Source organism: Lissotriton vulgaris, chromosome 7 (assembly GCF_964263255.1).
Source record: "Lissotriton vulgaris chromosome 7, aLisVul1.2, whole genome shotgun sequence".
Lineage (NCBI taxonomy): Eukaryota > Metazoa > Chordata > Amphibia > Caudata > Salamandridae > Lissotriton > Lissotriton vulgaris.
The window spans coordinates 1,385,609,196-1,385,628,552 of NC_141695.1; the positions used below are offsets into that span (position 1 = coordinate 1,385,609,196).

General features: G+C 47.2%; 1 protein-coding gene across 7 annotated transcripts in view; it reads left to right on the forward strand.

The window, feature by feature from the left end:
* TAOK2 (TAO kinase 2) overlaps nucleotides 1-19,357 on the forward strand; it is a 1,046,857-nt gene that overhangs the window by 660,503 nt on the left and 366,997 nt on the right. For all 7 annotated transcript variants that reach the window (XM_086932114.1, XM_086932110.1, XM_086932116.1 and 4 more), the window contains one exon: nucleotides 14,657-14,863. In XM_086932114.1, coding sequence (XP_086788240.1) covers nucleotides 14,657-14,863 — 207 coding nt within the window. The remainder of the gene's footprint in view (nucleotides 1-14,656; nucleotides 14,864-19,357) is intronic.

Consider the following 19,357-nt stretch of genomic DNA (forward strand, 5'->3'; position numbering starts at 1 on the left):
CCCGGACCTGGAGGAATGCGAGGTGCACCTTGGTGGCGCCCGGCTTACCTGGTACCCGACTACGTTCAAGTACCTCGGGTTGCACATTTACCGAGACCCGCAGAATATACTGGAAGGCAACCTGGTCCGTGCCGTGTCCTCGCTGAGGGCCCAGATGAACTTCTGGAAGACCTTGCCATTGAATGTACCTAGCCGGATCGCTCTGTCCAAAATGATCGCGCTACCGAGATTACTCTACCACTTTGCAAACATCCCACTGTATGTCCCCACAAGGATCTTCCGCGACCTGGAGGTGATGCTCCGAGGCCTGATCTGGAACACGGGGCGCCCGCGAGTAGCCCTGGCGAAGCTGTACTCACCGACGGCAGAGGGGGGGCTGGCAGTCCCCAATATGGAGTTGTATTACCTGGCAGCACAGCTGCAATGGGTCACATACTGGCTTAGCGACTCCCACCTCGACGACACCGCCAACGCAGACTACCAATGGACACACCCGCAGGTGTGTGCCCTGTTTCACCCACTGACCAAAGGTCCCCGACCCCTGCCCCTGCACATGGCCGTAGCCCGCAAATGTTTCCTTCGCTGCCTAAAGCTGACAAGGAACGTCAAACCGTATGCTCCAGCCCTCCCCCTGCTGGGCACCCCCCGGAGGAATGGGATGGTGTCGCCACGCAGCATGGAAACCTGGGTCGCAGCCGGAGTGGAGACTATGGGAGACCTCTACACGGATGGGGGCCTACTTCCTTTTACGGAACTATCGGAGGGCACTGGCCTGCCGCCAGGCCAATTCCTGCTCCACGCGTCAGTGGTGAGGGCCTACACGGAGTCCTGGGGGGACATCCAGGAGGAGCCACCGCTCCATCACTTGATCCAGTACCTACACGTTATGGGCAGAGGATCACACATTACACACTGGCTGGCGCAGGCGCTCCTCATACACACTCAGCGGTCCACACAACCAATTAGAGACAAGTGGGCGGCCCACCGGGGGAGGGATTGGACAGACAAAGAATGGAAGCTAGTCCTAGCCAGCCCTGTGAACATCCCACGTAACTCCCGATTCCGCACTATACAACTGTATATACTGCATCAGGCATACCTGTCGCCAGACAGAATAAATAAGTACTTCACGACAGACACAGCGGCCTGCCCCAGGTGCGACCTGCTAGACGCCGACGTACTGCATATGCTTTGGAGCTGCCCGACTCTGTCCACATACTGGGGGGAGGTGACATCGCTCCTGACGCACAGCACAGGCCCGGGGCTACCTAACACGTGGGAGGCATGCGTTCTTGGGCTATACAAGAGGACTAAACAAAATAGAACACTGGCTCGGTTCTGGGACCTAGGCCTCATCACGGCCAAGCGCCTACTCACCAGGCACTGGAAAAGCAGAGATCCACCGACTCCCGCACACTGGTACACATCCTTTCTCAACTGGGCCAGAGCAGAGGGCACGGCACTGCGAGGTGAGGAGATTGCGGGGTTGAGGCAATTCCCGATCGCACACGTCTGGGATGATATCCTGGGGTCCCTGCGGGGGGAGGGCGAGGCCAGAGGACTCACGCAGAGACAGCTGGGAGGGGCAGGAGCCCCGCGAGCGGCGACACCATAGACGGGGCTACACGCCGCGATGACCCCCGCCACCCCAGCTGAGTGCGCGGCACTGACCCCCCCAGCACACATGCCACGACCAACAACCGGCCGCGCACACGAGGGCCCTCCACCACATAATAGATCGAACACTGCTCTTAGCAACTCTGCCTTGACCCGGTCCCCTAGAGTACACTTTCCCCCCCTTCCCCCCCCATGTCCGACCCCCCCCACGCAACCCCAAGTTAAGAGTTTCACACTCCTGTCCATGCCAGCCGCGTGAATACCCACCTCCACACAGCGGCGGTCAAGTACCACTGCCTGGACACTCGGCAGGGAACACGGGAGCGGGTGACACCCACCGACGGTACAACAGGGGCGACGCATACGTCTGCCACACGCGCCGCACACTGACTTGACAGATGGGGGGTCACCACCGCTCACCGAACCCGTTCTGCACCAGCTCTGCAGCTACATACATAAGCGAGCCACTGACCCCACATTTCATTGATGCGCCACCGGCGCATACCTAACACGTCGATGGGACGTTGGTGCCGTGCGCACCGATGGTACGTGGCGCGGCACTGACATCACAGACACGCTGGGAAATACTGATATGGTCATCCCTGTTTTATGTTGAAAAAGTTACTGGTTGAATTATAGAAAAATGTAAAAATGAGACGTCAATTTTAGAACTGACTGTGTGCGTAATGTGAAGAGTATACATATTCCACCAGTGAAGAGGCACGCCGGACCACGAGCGAGAAGATGCATAATGCCCTCCCCTGTAACACTATGTACCTACCATACACAGATTTCTTGCAGCCGGCCCGCAGGGTTGTAGGCTCAGCTATATGTACTGCACCTTTTTTTTTTTCTCACAATAATAAACGTCTTCAAAAAAAAAAAAAAATAAAAAAAAAAAAAATAAATGGACTCCAGCAAGTTGTGACCTTAGGGCTTGAACTTTGCCATCACATGACCAGCTTGTAAACTGACCTGCAGGGGTGAGGGTGGCCGCCCCAGCAGGCCAGGCCGGAGAGGGAGGACTGGCAGCGGATACATGAAGCTGGGCTCCAGGATGCTGCTGCTGGCCGGCCTGAAGCGGTACAAAAGGGGGTGGTGATGGACGGAGCATCTGAATCAATCAAACACTCACACCCAGTCAAAAGAACAGGGTTTAATCCATCACCGTTCTTTAGCCCACTCTGCCACCCCAGTTCAGACATGGCTATATGCAAATCAGTCCGACCCTATGCCTCATGGGAACAGTCCAGCCCGAACTGCCAAGCCATGTCTTCCCTGGACCGGAAACAAGCTTCAGAGGACCGGTTTCTAGCATTCCAGCCGTCTTCAGCCCGGCTTGCTTGAATCCAGCGGCAAAGTGAGCAAGGGACTCACGTCTGAGCATACCCTGCCACACTTATGGTGGCCAAAAGCGGTACAAAAGGGCGTGGTGATGGACGGAGCATCTGAATCAATTAAACACTCACACCCAGTCAAAAGAACAGGGTTTAATCCATCACCGTTCTTTAGCCCACTCTGCCACCCCAGTTCAGACATGGCTATATGCAAATCAGTCTGACCCTATGCCTCATGGGAACAGTCCAGCCCAAACTGCCAAGCCATGTCTTCCCTGGGCCTGAAGCGCTCGCTGTCCCTCACATGGCTTCGAAGCACACTCGGAGGGGCATGAAATGGACCCATGGGGAGGTGGGGTTTGTGCACACTCCCCAAAATACACGAACCGTCTCCGATTAAATTTGCGAAAGTTGTGGCATGTGTTGGGCCCCCCTTTAACTTCACACTGTCGCTCATTTTGACGACTCAGATGTTGCTCGTTTTACGGTTGTAATGCTTTTGGGGGCAATTACATTTTTTTAAAAAATTTTACATAAGAATTAGGGCTGCAGCCCACTAATTCGCAAGCCTGATTGAATTGGAAGCTGCGGGCAGTTTCTGATTTCAGGCACATGCGCTGTGTGCTCTGTGACTCCTACAATCGAAATTCCGTAATCCGCGCGGCCATCTGGAAAAGCTTTGTTTTGTAGTGTTAATTATTGACAGTATTGGTTGGGTTGGGGAAGCAGCCTCTGACCTCTAGGGGCTAAAGCCGGGTCACCGATCCCTCCCTGCATACTGACCGTATTTGTGATTTAAATGCCACTGGAGCGACTGAGGAGCTGGCCCGGACGGTTTGCAGCGCTGACCCTATGGCCGATGGCGTGTCAAGAAGGGGCAGATCGGCTGTTTTTTTTTTGGGAGAAGCTGCTGCTCCGCCTGTGTTGTGGGCGCTGGTCCTGTGACCAAGTTAAACCCACGACCCCGCCGCCACCCTGGCCGGGCAACATTTGTTGCTGCATTTTCCATCAATGTCACATCAGTTGCACAAGGGGCGGGCCAGCAGCATTTCTACAACTGCCTAGGGCTCTCATTCAACTCCATCCTCGCAGTGCGTTTGATTTAAAGATGAGAAATATCATTGTACAGGGCCCCAACTAGCCAGCAGGCCACAATGTATGTGCCACATTTCATTTATTTATTTTAACCCTTTTGTATTGACGATATTCACAGAAGTGTTTTTTTAATGGGCTAGGTTTGGGCTTGAATGTGTTTCGTAAGACTTATTTTTTTATTGTTTGTTTTGACCATCATGCCCCTTTCCTTAATATCAATGATATTCTTGCAGAGTGTTGTGTGAGAGACTTTGACATATTGGTCGAATCTTTAGGTCTCCATCTAACAATGAAGGCTTTTTTCTTCTTTTTGGAGTTTTTTCAGTACAACAGTTTGTCAGGTGTCTCTGTGACGTGTATATGACGTCGGCCTGATGTTACCTGTAGTATCGCCCTAAGGAGGATGAAAGTCTGAGTAGATTTGCTGAGGTTCGAACATGTAGCTAAGACAAAAAAACAGATCCCTGGAGGGGCTGCCTTCGTTCACTTAGCGACCAGTCAGGACTGTCATCTTCTGCTGAGGCAGCAGTCTGAATTTTCTTCTCCACATCTCCTCCTACCATTTAGCAGCTTTTTTTTTTTTTGTACAAAAGTGATCGCAAAATCGATCGCTTTCAGTGCTGCTTTATTTTTTTGTGGAGAGCTTTGATGCTGGTTTCCAAAAATGCGAACTAATCCAAAGCAGAAAAGAGACAGTGTGAGATAGCTGGGGGGATATGTCAGGCACACAGGAGCTTCCAGTACAAGCCACCTCATCGGTATCGTACCCACTGACTGACTCCTGCGAATTGTTGCTCATTTTCAGGCCAATATTCCTCCAACAACCGCTCAGTACTAATGCTCCCACAGAGTGAGAGTGACAGCGACAGCAGAATGACAGCGACAGCAGAGTGACAGCGACAGCAGAGTGACAGCGACAGCAGAGTGAGAGCGACGGCATGAGTGAGAGCGACGGCATGAGTGAGAGCGACGGCATGAGTGAGAGCGACGGCATGAGTGAGAGCGACGGCATGAGTGAGAGCGACACGGCATGAGTGAGAGCGACACGGCATGAGTGAGAGCGACACGGCATGAGTGAGAGCGACACGGCATGAGTGAGAGCGACACGGCATGAGTGAGAGTGACACGGTATGAGTGAGAGTGACACGGCAGGGTGCGAGCGTTCCAGAGAGAGAGCAGGGTATGCTTGTACGCTTACAGGTGCACTGACACACACAGGAGCTTAAACAAAGAACAGCTGAACACGTGTCTTGGGAGCTTCATGGAGGCAGCCGGCCCTCTGTGAGGGATTCAGCAAGGAGGGGACGCCCCAACCAATCAAGCGCAACTACTCATATCCTACTGTACGATTACAACGCAGGCCAAAGGGCAGAGGTAGGTCTTTTCGCATTACGTAGGGTGAGTAGTGTGTGAGTGTGTAGGGTGAGCAGTGTGTGAGTGTAGGGTGAGCAGTGTGTGAGTGTAGGGTGAGCAGTGTGTGAGTGTAGAGTGAGCAGTGTGTGAGTGTAGAGTGAGCAGTGTGTGAGTGTAGAGTGAGCAGTGTGTGAGTGCAGGGTGAGCAGTGTGTGAGTGTGCAGGGTGAACAGTGTGCGAGTGTGCAGGGTGAACAGTGTGCGAGTGTGAAGGGTGAACAGTGTGTGAGTGTGCAGGGTGCACAGTGTGTATGTGCACGGTGAGCAGTGTGTGTGTGTGCAGGGGTGAGCTGTGTGTGCAGGGCGAGCAGTGTGTGTGTTTGTGAGTGTGCAGGGTGAACAGTGTGTGAGTGTACAGGGTGAACAGTGTGTGTGTGCAGGGTGAGCAGTGTGCAGGGCGAGCAGTGTGCAGGGCGAACAGTGTGTGAGTGTGCAGGGCGAACAGTGTGTGAGTGTGCAGGGCGAACAGTGTGTGAGTGTGCAGGGCGAACAGTGTGTGAGTGTGCAGGGTGAGCAGTGTGTGAGTGTGCAGGGTGAGCAGTGTGTGAGTGTGCAGGGCGAACAGTGTGCGAGTGTGCAGGGCGAACAGTGTGCGAGTGTGCAGGGCGAACAGTGTGCGAGTGTGCAGGGCGAACAGTGTGCGAGTGTGCAGGGCGAACAGTGTGCGAGTGTGCAGGGCGAACAGTGTGCGAGTGTGCAGGGCGAACAGTGTGCGAGTGTGCAGGGCGAACAGTGTGCGAGTGTGCAGGGCGAACAGTAGTGTGCGAGTGTGCAGGGCGAACAGTAGTGTGCGAGTGTGCAGGGCGAACAGTGTGTGTGTGCAGGGTGAGCAGTGTGCAGGGCGAGCAGTGTGTGTGTGTGCAGGGTGAGCAGTGTGCAGGGCGAGCAGTGTGTGTGTGTGCAGGGTGAGCAGTGTGTGAGTGCAGGGCGAACAGTGTGCGAGTGTGCAGGGCGAACAGTGTGCGAGTGTGCAGGGCGAACAGTGTGCGAGTGTGCAGGGCGAACAGTGTGCGAGTGTGCAGGGCGAACAGTAGTGTGCGAGTGTGCAGGGCAAACAGTGTGCGAGTGTGCAGGGCGAACAGTGTGCAAGTGTGCGAGTGTGCAGGGCGAACAGTGTGCGAGTGTGCAGGGCGAACAGTGTGCGAGTGTGCAGGGCGAACAGTGTGCGAGTGTGCAGGGCGAACAGTGTGCGTGTGTGTGCAGGGCGAACAGTGTGCGTGTGTGTGCAGGGCGAACAGTAGTGTGCGAGTGTGCAGGGCGAACAGTAGTGTGCGAGTGTGCAGGGCGAACAGTGTGCGAGTGTGCAGGGCGAACAGTGTGCGAGTGTGCAGGGCGAACAGTGTGCGAGTGTGCAGGGCGAACAGTGTGCGTGTGTGTGCAGGGCGAACAGTGTGCGTGTGTGTGCAGGGCGAACAGTGTGTGAGTGTAGGGGCAGTGTGTGAGTGTGTGAGTGTGCAGGGTACGAAAACTCGAACTAAGTCCACCACCCACACACCCACTCACCACCACACACACACACCCACTCACCACCACACACTCACCACCACACACTCACCACCACACACTCACCACCACACACTCACCACCACACACTCACCACCACACACTCACCACCACACACTCACCACCACACACTCACCACCACACACTCACCAACACACACTCACCAACACACACTCACCAACACACACTCACCAACACACACTCACCAACACACACTCACCACCATCTGTCAGTGCACGCTTCCACCAGGCACACACACCACCAGTGCACAATTTCTATAGGCACACACACCACCAGCCATCAGTGCACACATCAATTGTTAACGCATCCACAATTAACTATTGTAGCAATCGCAGTATGGTGCACTTTACTTTTAAACATATTCATCTAAAGCGCAGCATGCCACCATTGCTACAATTCCAATCCAACCCACATAATTCCACAAGACACCACATGCATACACTCCATAACACATGGCTTAAAGACATTGCAATTTACAATGCCATTACCTCTTACTCAAATAAATCTGAGACCTATTGCATTTCCAATGCTTGTTATCATATAGTTCCTCTGTTCTTGTTGATTGAATCTAATATCTGGGTAGACTCCTAAGTATTTATAACTGGTGACTTCCCCCAGGGCGTACCGTTCAGCCAGATCTGTGGCTTTGTCGGTTTTTGATCAGCATGATTTTTAGACTTACTTGTGTTGATTTCCAGGTTATTAATTGCAACGTAATCCTGCATTTCTATTAGCGCCCTCTGGAGGTTGACTTGTGTTAGGCTCATTAATACCACGTTGTCGGCGTTTGAAAGATGTGACAGGATTAATGAGCCCAGGCAGGGCGGATGGGAGTTACTCCGATCTAGCCTTTGTGTGAAGTCAGACATAAACAGGTTGAATAGGTCGTGTTCCAGCACACATCCTTGTCTCAGTCCTCTATTCGTTAGGATCTTTATTGAGACCCTGGTGCTGTCGCCCAATATCACTCTTAACCCAGGTGTGGGTATGGAGTTGCGTTATTCCTGCAGTACGTTTCCTGGGATATTCCAACCTTTGTTTTTTCCACAGCCTCTGTTGATCTATACGGTCAAAGGCTGCCTTCATGTCTATGAAGCAGAGGTGTAGTCTTTTTTTATCCCTTTTACATTTGTCGGCATTTTGCGGAACTGATATGTTCGTCATTGTTCAGGTCCCTTACCTGAACCCAGTTTGGTTAACTGGCATCAAGTTTAGCTTATCTGAGCACTCCGTCAGTTCGGCCAGGATCATTGATGCATAGTATTTTACCTTGACATCGACTAGTGTGAAACGTCTGAAATTTCCCAGGTTTAATCGATCATCCCCCTTATACATTTGATTTACTATGGAACCTAACCAGCTAGGTGGAATGCTGCCTAGTAGTTCTACTTTGTTGAATAACATAGAAAGGTGAGTGCCCCAGAAGTTTGTGTTTGCTTTGAAAATGGCTTGGGGGGATGTAGTTTGGTCACGGTACCCCATCACTACTTTTCTTTATTGTGATAATGGTGTCCTCGGCTGAGAATTTATTATCAGGGACTTTTTTTACGAGGTAAAGGGATTTGCTTACTGCACTCAATATGGCTGTTTTTGTTATTCCTATCTCTGTAGCATTGGTAGAAGATTGTTCCGTTTGCAGAGTTGAGGCTGATTTTGACTGAATTCTCCCATCAAATCTTGTAGCTAGGTAACCCCCCCTGGCCTCCCCTTATAAGTTTGAGTTGTTTAGGATTTTCTTTGGCCTGCTCAGATCGTTTACTAGGTCCCAGAAAGCACTCGTATTAGTTTGTTTGGTGGTGAATACTAATTTAGTCTAGTTTGCCTCGCACCGTTTTTGTTTATTTTTATTCCCACTGTAATTTTTTGAATTCCTCTCTCAGCTAGCGTACTTTTTCCCATCCTAGGTGGTCAGTAACTGTTGTTTTGGTGTACCTGACAGCCTTTATTAATTCTCATTTTAATGCTTGCAATTTACATGGTGGTGCTATTTTCCTTCCCTGTTTTGTTCCTGGAATTGCCTGTCATTATTGTTATCAGGTTGGTAGGGAATTCTGTCCTGGAACTTAAAGAGTTTGAGTTTTTGTTGCAGCTTGTCATTGCTAGATTCATTATTGTGCAATTCAGCTCTTGTAGCAATGCATTTGTCACCTCAGGTGTTTTTATGTTTGTCTTATTTACTATGCCATCTAGTTCCAGAATATTCATATGCCTTATGAGGCAAGAACACGTATGGCTCCCTTATGACACACAGCCTTGCACTTAAACACACCAAGGTATCTAGCTGATAAACTGGAACTCTCAGCTGGTGACAGAACGTCGAGAAGCACCAGCACCTGGCTATTAAAACCGTAAAAAGTTCTTTAAAAGAAAACATACAAGCATACTTTCTCAGGACTAGCACCTAGAATCTGGAATGCCCGCCCCCGGAAATCAAAATGAACCTTTCAAGCATTTCCGTCAGAAGAGAAGTCAAACTGCTTTTAATGAATAAATCCCTACCCGACCACCAACACTTGATTTAGCTCATCAAACAGAACTTACACCGGATTTTAAGGACCATAGTTAACACACTCGTGTGTACCCCCAGACCCACTACTAATGTTTTACATCACGTATGCTTTCCGTACTAATGTTTGACATCACGTATGCTTTCCCTACTATCTACTCTTATTTTTTAGGTCTCGCCTCTCAATGCGCATGCGCATTGAGCAGAGCGAGACTATAGGCACTTAAACAGACTTTACCCAACTGGCGATTTGGTGCTGTGCCCGTGCGCTTTTAGGTCAATGTGCAAGTGCATTGACCTAAAATGCGCGTGCACAGCATTAAATGTCAGCCATCTGTTCCCCAGCAGCTCTTCCCGCTCCGCCCCACAAGCTTCCCCCAGCGTGCGCTCTGCCTCATTTTTTTTACAACTCCTCACACCTTTGAAGTGAAGCTTAGCTTCACTTCAAAGGCCCCTTCTGCTTCACGTCTCTCCCTCATCGCCGCTCTCCCCGCTCCGCCCCCTAAGCTGCAGAAACCTAGATGCTTGTTACTGCATGGCGACGTTTCACAATACTTTTTTCTGGGAGAAACTTATGCCTGGGAAAATGGATCACATGCAAAATGATTTGTTGCACGGTATTCAGTAAAGTGGGGCCTGCTGGGTAATATTGTGCTGTGCTCACATTGCATGCATTCAAACACTGATGTACATGTGAGAGGTTTATTGGAACAAAAATTACCATGAACATCCAAAGCACATTCTGTTTATCCACGCACAGTGCTACCTTTTCAAGCATTTGCTAGCAGGCACTCCTGCATTTCCCACAAAATTGACATTCGAAAGATTTAACTTGGTATTAAATACACGGGACAACATACCAGTCAGCCTATTTTTTTACCCATTTGTATTAGTGTGACATTTATTTACTCTATAGAAAAAACATAGCTAATTTATTACAATTCTCCAGCTTTCTCTAACCTATTCTTCCACAATGGTTTAATAAGTGTGCCTTTAATCCAAATACGTGTTTGGGGTGTGAACGTTACAACGTGGGGTATACACATGACCATGAATAGGAAAGACCGCACACCGCCCTCAGATATTTCGAATATCCACGTTCAACCCCTCATTATCAGGAGCTGAGAGAATGTGGGGTACTGTGGAAGCTTTAACCTATAGGGTTGAAGGAAATCTCGGCGTTCTCAAACCTTGTGAGGTAAAAGTCTTTTCTGTGGCTTTGCTCAGGCGGTTATTCGTCCACGTTGCTTCGGGTTTCTCTCCTGAGGCTGGCTGTCCTTGCTATTCCTTCGCTTGCTCTGCTTCACGCAGGGCTTTGAGAGCTTGTTGGGGTCAGCACGCATTTGCAGCCTGCCATGTTTACATGTGATTGTACCTTTGAGGCGGCGCTGCACGCACGCGTGCACACACAGCTGCGGAGTGTTTACTACTGCTTTGCATTTGCATTGTGACGTTGGCGAAAGCTGCTCGACACGGTGACTCCGTTTTCGGCTGACCCGCCTTCAAAGCCTCTCGCGCACTCCATCGCACCACTAGTTTGGAGCTGCAGTTCTTTTAGGCCTCTCGAAATGGGGTGGTTTCTGGGGCTGCAAAGGATCCGTCTCGCTGGCATTTTTTTTAATAGCTGCAAGCTGTGAATGAGATGTTGTGGGAGACCGATGTATAAGTTCACACATACATCAAACAGCCCAAGAAAGGAAAAGAACAGCAACTTCATACACAAAATTAAAAAAACAACAAAAAAAGTCCATCTTTGGCCTTGCCAGCTCATACAACCCAAACTACGCATGGTACATCAAGGTACGTACACAAAAAGGTTACTGGAATGCTCAGATCGGGTCTTTTTGCATTTTATTTTATAGATTTTTTTATTTTTTATGGCTCCCACTATGTCGTCCATTCCACCTCACCTGCTGCATTTCTTTGATTCCCACATCTTGAGGGTGATTGGATTTTATTTCACAACAGCGCAACCACAGCACCACTCAGCGCAACCACAGCACCACAGCACCACTCAGCGCAACCACAGCACCACTCAGCGCAACCACAGCATCACTCAGCGCAACCACTGCATCACTGGTTCAAATATGTTCTCTCAATGTTTCAAGCTTTATTACAAATGTCACAAAAAGATGTTAATAATTCACTTCTGGTCTTGGTTTTTCGTCACAATAAAATACACTGAACATATTCTTCACAAAAGTTATTTACAAAAGTTTAAGCTATTGCCATTATAAATTAAATACATTATTTAAGTATTAATTATTTAAAAAAATTAAAAGCCATTGTTATTTGTAATATCAATACATCTAAGTCACGTGAATACAAAACATGTTGCATTACAAATGCTATAGGTGTCACATTTGCAAAAGTTATAACTATTGGCATTGTAAATGACAAAGCTATTAATTTAGCTATTTTCAAAAACACATAAATTAAAAAAAAATCATATACAAGACCAATAGCTCCAACTTTTCTAATGCAAGACCTATTGCATTTCCAATGCTTGTTTTACCTAGTGTACCAACCTCTCTATTTGATATAACATTTGTAAAGCACTGTAATACCCTTCCAGAGTCTAGTTCGCGCTATATAAAACTTTTAAATAAGTAAATTCCTATAAATATCTAGTTGAATCATTACCTTTTTGGGTATTGTGAAATAGTTTTAACAAGGCCATATTACGCCTTTATATTAAAATTCTTTAAATGGTTTTTGTACTGATATCGAGGATAGTTTGATACATTTTGTAAAAATGTTTCTGACTTAGTGATAACTTTTTTGTAGTGGCTTCAGGCCAACTTTGTGCCAGCTTCAAGTCCACCCATGTTGAAGTTTGTAAGATCTCCTTTTTTTTAGGAGCTCAAATGCAGCTTTCCCCTCCAAAGGTGTTATTGGGTGTTCGAAAATTTCTACCTAATTCAGTGTTAGTCTTGGTAAGCTTAAAAAAACTTTACATTCCTCTCTAATAGGAATCTGTTCTCATGAAACAATTCATGGTAATGTTCCGGAAAGTCTCTTATTTCAATATGTTCCCCTTAAATCTTCTTGTTCATTTCCATTATCTTAGTTGATAGTAGGTTAGTGTTCTTCTGCTTGATTTCAGTTGGATCACACACACACTCCTTTCATTCTCCATTGCTGCTTTGACTTTCTGCTGCCCCACCAGAAACATTTCTGTAAGCTTTAATTGTTTCCATTCCAACCTATTTATATAATCCGTTAGAAAACCATTCGGCTGGGACAGCTCTACCCCAGAGAACATTAGCCTAATTCTTTGACTAATTTTTCATTTTAGCTCTATATTTTTGAATGCCCTTTCCGTAACCACCGAACGAGTTCTTCTTGAAAGCATCACTTTATAAAGTGTATTGCAATAGCAGAATCCCTATAACATCAAAGCAAATCATGTCTTTTCAGTTTTTTTACCCTGATCATTTGGTTCTAAAATGATCTATAAATTCATAGTTGGGATCCTCGTCTGAATAACTCTTGGATATCCAAATCTAGCCTGACCCCTTCACAAAGTGATAAATGATTAGCTTCGTGTTCTGGATCCATAAGGGTTTATTTATGTTGGCCATCCATGGAATTGTCTATATAAGAGAGGTGTTCCTAGAAGCAAGGTAAATGTGAAATTATTAATGCTTTGTTTTCTCGATAGATCGCTATAGGTTTGAATTCTGTCAGCATTTCCTTAAACTGCCTTGTGCTTTTACCTTCTGTCAGAGCCATTCCTTAATGTTTTATCCCTTCATCCTTAATGTTTTATCCATTTGTTCTGAAGTTTTAAAAACACATTGAAGCTGACCACAAGGATCATTAGGGCTTGTCACTAAGCTAGGTCTAAGGTCATATTGTCCAAAGGTTCTCATCAGTTTTGGGTCATAAGCATGCAAGCAAAAAATGACTTTCAGTTAAATATAGTAGATATGTGTCCCTATCTATTGCCTCAGGCCTTGTGAAACCTAACTCCAGAAATAGATTTGAAAATAATAGCCATAATTGCAGTATTAGATTTGGAAATAGTGGCCTCACCTCTAGCTAACCCTAACATCCTATATACCTCAGTTTGTCCAGATAGTCCTGAAAAATTCCTTTCCTCTGGACAATCATTGTGCTTTTCCAGAAGTAAAATCTCTTCTGCACCTTTGTGACTTGGGAAGCTCTAAATGAGTTAAGTGTGAGATTAATGTAAAGCCCATTTATATTCCATGTTAACATAATGATTTTCTCACATATCTAAATCAAAGATATAACCTTATGTGGTAGCCTTGGTTAAAAATGGTGAACAATATTTTTCTCATGCGCATCCTCCTCCTGTTCTTTCCTGCTGGTTCCCAGTACGCTTATTTACTGTGGAAGGCTGATAACTTATCAGAAGTCAACAGTAATCTCCCTCAAAACCCACCCCTACTTGGAATACATTTTGTCCCCGATCAGCTAAAAGAGCTGTCTTACATAAAAATAAAGTAAATCTACGGTGCAGTGAATCTGCACTCTGATTGAAGATGACTGTGAGATGTTGAGTCCTTAGAGGGTAAGCCTATAGTTTAAACTAATAGACCATGTTTTCAGATCACTAGCATAATGGCCTCATAAGTATTGACAACACGTCAATGTACGAAACAAGGCCTCTGCTTTCAATTGTGTGCGTGTTTTTTAACCTTAATTTTCAGGATGGTCGAATTTCATTTGGGCCTAAAAATTTAGCCATCTTTTGACACAGAATTATGTAACAGTGCTGTTTTTCTTGCACACGTGGCCCTAACGTCTACCTGCAAATGTTTTCCCCTCTTTGTGTCAGTAAGAGAGTTTAAATGTTTGAGGTTGGAATCAATTTAAAGTGTTCACTTTAATACAAAATTGGCAATTTGTTTTGCAGAAAAGAGAATGTACCTTCAGATAGGCATGTATCCATGTTTTTTTCTAAAGGGTTCTGTGATCCCGCTATCAGTGTTCTTTGTTTATGAATTTAGTGAACATTACTTTGACTGAAAACTCTAGTTGCAATCCACTCTAGAGTTAAGTTACCTTTTTACCAGCGCAATTGTTATTAGTATTGCAAATCCGATATCTGAGCATGTTGACAGGGTCAAATAAGTTGCATTCGACATGTGAATTTCAGTTGTGCTTTGGGTGCTCACTTTGTCTTTGAATTTCAGGAGGTGGAGCAGTTCATGCATCGGACAGGCACCATCAACAGCATGGAGAGCAGCCACTCAGTGCCCAGCATGTCCATCAGTGCCAGCAGTCAGAGCAGCAGTGTCAATAGCCTGGCCGATGCCTCGGATGACAGCGGGGAGATGGCCATGATGCAGGAGGGCGAGCACACAGTCACATCCAACAGTTCAGTCATCCACCGTCTACCGGTACTTACTAACTTTTCTGCTGTCTGCTTCACTCTTCTTGTGACTTAGGGTGTTTGACAGTTGTATTTGATCTTGCTTTACAGCAAAAATGATTAATAATTTAGAGCCTGATGAATTCCAGGAGATTCATTGTTCAGTGACGGTATGAGTTGGTCACAGCTGAGCACGAAGTAGATAAAATACAATTTTTGCTGTGTGCTCTTTTTATGCCATCAGATGTGACTATACCACGAGGGATGTTATAGTCTCCAAATACTATAGTAATTTGCTACATTTTCAAAAACAGTCCCAGCTGATGACCATTTATGTAACAGTTACAGATTACATAATTTCTTTATGTAGTCTGTTTAAGTTACTTTTCATTACAGTGTCATATAATGACAACAGTTTACCCACTTCAAGGTATCACATAGTAGTGAACTCTCATTCATTTTACACGGACTCCTATAATCACAGGCTCTCATTGGCAGCTTCTTTTCGCAGGACCATAGTATGCTAAATTGTTTCTAGTTTTAGTCTTCATAAGGCCCTGAAACATACAAAACATTAGAGGCACAAACATATTTCCCAAAGTAGTATTTATTATTTAGGGTAATATTTTGTAGGCGAACACGTTAATAAAAGGTGATTACTATTATTTTGCAGCGTTAAACTCTACTAGATTGACATGGTGGCAGTTGACAGAAGTTTGCCATTGTTTATTAGTTGTCACAAGAAAATTGCATTTGTAAAAAAAGACGGTAGACATTACAGAACATTAAAAAAGCAGAAATTTCAAGCATCCAACATCCAGAGTGTCCATCCCCTCGGATGTACCCCACACCGGTTGGAGTGCACATATGGGCAATCTTAATATCATGGAACAGTAGACCCCACAAGAGGCAGTAAAACACACAAAGCTGCATTATAGGATCCTTACTGACAGTCACAATCTTAGGATATTCTCATTAATTTGTGGAGACTCTGGAATACTTCACTTCTCCAGTATTAGGGTGTCTTTCATAGATTCACATGCTTGAATATTCCCCGTAGTGGAAGTGGGAGTCCCATGGTAAATAAAATACTAATACGTGTATGTAAAAACATAACACCTAAAATATATACTAGAAAAGGTAGTTAATACCCAGACATAATTCCTACATAGGAATACATGGTGGAGAGAAAAAACACTTGTAACATATTCCTGTCATTATGTTAATCCAAACTACAGCCAATCAGGCGCCAGCACCCCTCCAGAACCTTCTCCTTTGAGCTCAGTCCCTCAGATTTTCTACCGCACGTCGTGTGAAGGGAGTCTCCCTGAGCTCTGCTCAGTTTTTTCGACTTCAAGTTTTCCTGTGATTTCCAGCATGTCTTCAAGTAAGAAGTCTTTATTTAGACCTTGCTCTTCTTGTGGGAAACTGCGTCTTTACTCTGAGGACCTCCACAAGAAGTCCATTTACTGTCTTTATCCCTACTATGAGGTTGGAAAATGCTAATTTTGCAGAACCTTCTCTACAAAAACCCTTAAGGACAGAGAAGGCCGTCTCCTCCTATGGTTTCAAAAACTCAAAGACAAGGATTCAGCACTTTCAGACGCAGAAAGCCTGGTGTCTGGACCTTCAAAAGCAGCCTCCAAACGTAGCAGTGTGCAGGATTTGCCCTCTCCTATCCTAAAAAAGAAGAAACTTTCTCGATCTGTGGCTCCTGCGGTGTCTACACCTCATCTTGCCACTTCCACGCCCACGTGACCTGGCTCTTGGGCATCTCCTGCTTCTTCCCATCATGTTTCTGCTAAAAAACATGTTTCATCGTCGACTGGAGCGTCAACGATCGTCCCGACGACGAGATCTGCCGTCTGCGGATAGTCGACGGCGACATTGACGACGACGTCTGCTTCCGGATCGGCGACTACGACAACATCTACGTCTTCCATGTCGACAAAGGTATCCCTCAGTTTCAAGACTGTTTTAATGGACGACACCTATTGCTTTGTCGTAGACGAAGAAGTCTCTCTTGTCGTCAGCTAAATCGTCGACGAAAGTTGTTAAACAATCTTCTTCGTCGTCGGCCCCGTCGACGAGTGCTCCGTCGACGGCAGCTCCCTCGACGACGACTCCCTCGACGACTTCTTCGACGACGCTGATAACGTCGACGATAGTTCCGTCGACAGAGGGCCCATCGACTGTGTTTTTTTGTGCTACGACTCTGTCGACGCCTAGGCCATCATCGTCGTCAGTACCGTTGACTACCTAGTCAACCACGCTTCCATCTTCATTTGCTTCTTTGCCGCCAATGTCTTCCTCTAGGTCTGGCTCATCCACCATCGACCCACTGCACCAACGTCGCAAGATGCCTGTTGACCAGCTGTCCATTCCGAGTGATCCGCAGCCTCCCTCGCCCTTATTTGCCACGGGTTCTGTGCAGGACTCTGATTTGGACGAAGATGTGAATACTTCCTTCAGGGTGGCACTCCGTCCTTAGGATTTAAAGATTAAATGCCAGGACTATGGTGATGACGATGACAAACAGTATTTTCAGGCGAAGGAACGTTCTGTACAAATTCCAACTGCGACATTGCCTCTGTCGCTCATCTCCAATCACCAACATATGTTGGAGAACTACAACCGGCGTTTCCAACCATCTCCGCAGGGTTCGCCAGTGCCTCATGCTCTTGCGGCACCTGCTGCTGCTTCACTACCACAGCCACCAACGCCTTCTCCGCAGGTTCAAACGTCAGTTAAAATACATAATACAGTGTACGCAGACGACGACGATGACGTTCTTCCTGAACGTGAAGATGGGTAAGTTCAAGACGATGATGATGATGCCACTCACATGGCTAAGTGGGACGACTACCAAATTCAGACGCCATCTCCCCCGACGGGGACTCCTTTGGATTCTCCTCCGGTGGACATTGCAAGTTTCCATCAACTAATGGATAGGGCGGCTCAACGCTTTAAGCTGCCAAGAGTCCAGAGGGAGGAGGATTGTTTCCTCTACGATTTCAAGAATGAACCGTTTTAACAAATACATACGGTTCCCATCATAGATTTCATTTGGACTGAGGGAGTGAAATTAATGCAAACGCCTAATTCCATACGGGCGCAACTGCCCCGCTTTGAGAAGAAATATAAAGCGCCCTTTGGATCTCCAGCGTGCCCGATAGTACAGCCAAAGCCTGATTCAGTGGTTAACCAGGCTGCACAGCGTCATTCCCGGAACCTGACTTCGCCCATAACAGCTCCTCCTGATCGGGAGGGTCGACGCCTTGACGCAATTGGACACAAGTTTTCCACGATGGCCTCTTCCACTGTGAGAGCGGCTAATGCGTTGGCCATTTTGGGGCGCTACGACCGCCAGATGTGGTCAGACATGTTTGCCCTTGTGGCCCTCCTCCCAGACCCTTCCAAGGAGGAAACCTTGAAGATTCTCCAAGAAGGTGAAAGAACATAGGAGGAAATTATTGACTGCGAAGTTGATGTTGCTTGTACTGCTTTCGTCAGCTGCAGGGTCAGCGGTTTTGCGAAGGCAAGGTTGGTTGCGTTCCATCTCGTTTCGGCAAGAGGTACAGGCCAAGATCTTGGATATGCCGTATGACGGCGAGTCGCTTTTTGGGGCACATGTCGATGAGGCATTAAAGTCCATCAAGAAAGACACTGATACTGCTTGCTCGTTCGGGACTTTGCAGTTCCGTAAGCAGCCTTTTCGTGGTGGACGCGGCACCTCTTCCACTTTTCGCGGAGGAAACACTCAATATCGCTCCTACCACCAGGGTAATCAGCGCTACTCTTCCAACCAGCAGCAGTCCTTGCGTCAGCAATCCTCAAAAACCTACAGGGGGAAGTCTTCCTATAGAGGATCCATTCCCAAACGTCAATGACTAGCCTTTCCCCCAAAAAGTTGTAGGTCGAATCTCCCTGTTCTCTTCTCAGTGGTCCCCCATCACCTCGGACCGCTGGGTTCTGGACATTGTAGCAAAGGGCCAATCTCTAGAGTTTGTCAAGATTCCTCCTCCCACTCCACCATCTGGCCCGCCTCCACTCCACCTCAAGGAGCTTTTCCATCAAGTTCGTCTAATGATCCAAAAAGGTGCTGTTGAAGTGGTTCCCAAGTCTCAAAGGGGGAAGGGATTCTATTCGTTTTTTCCTAATACTCAAGAAGACAGGAGACTGGTGGCCGATCCTGGATTAGCGAGCAATCAACAGGTATCTCAAAAGTCAATCCTTCCGCATGCTTACACTCGTAGAGATCTTGCGTCTTCTCTCCATGGACGACTTAATGACCACCATTGACCTCCAATATGCTTGCTTACATGTCCCAATTCTTCCACGGCATCAGAAGTACTTGCGCTTCCGGGTGGGACGGAGAGACTTCCAGTTCCGAGTGCTGCCTTTCAGCCTCCGCTCGGCCCCTTGTGTCTTCACGAAAGTATTGGCTCCAGTGGTGGCTCACCTGCGTCTCCAGGGCATCCAAATATTCCCATACCTGGACGACTGCCTCCTCAAATCCCAA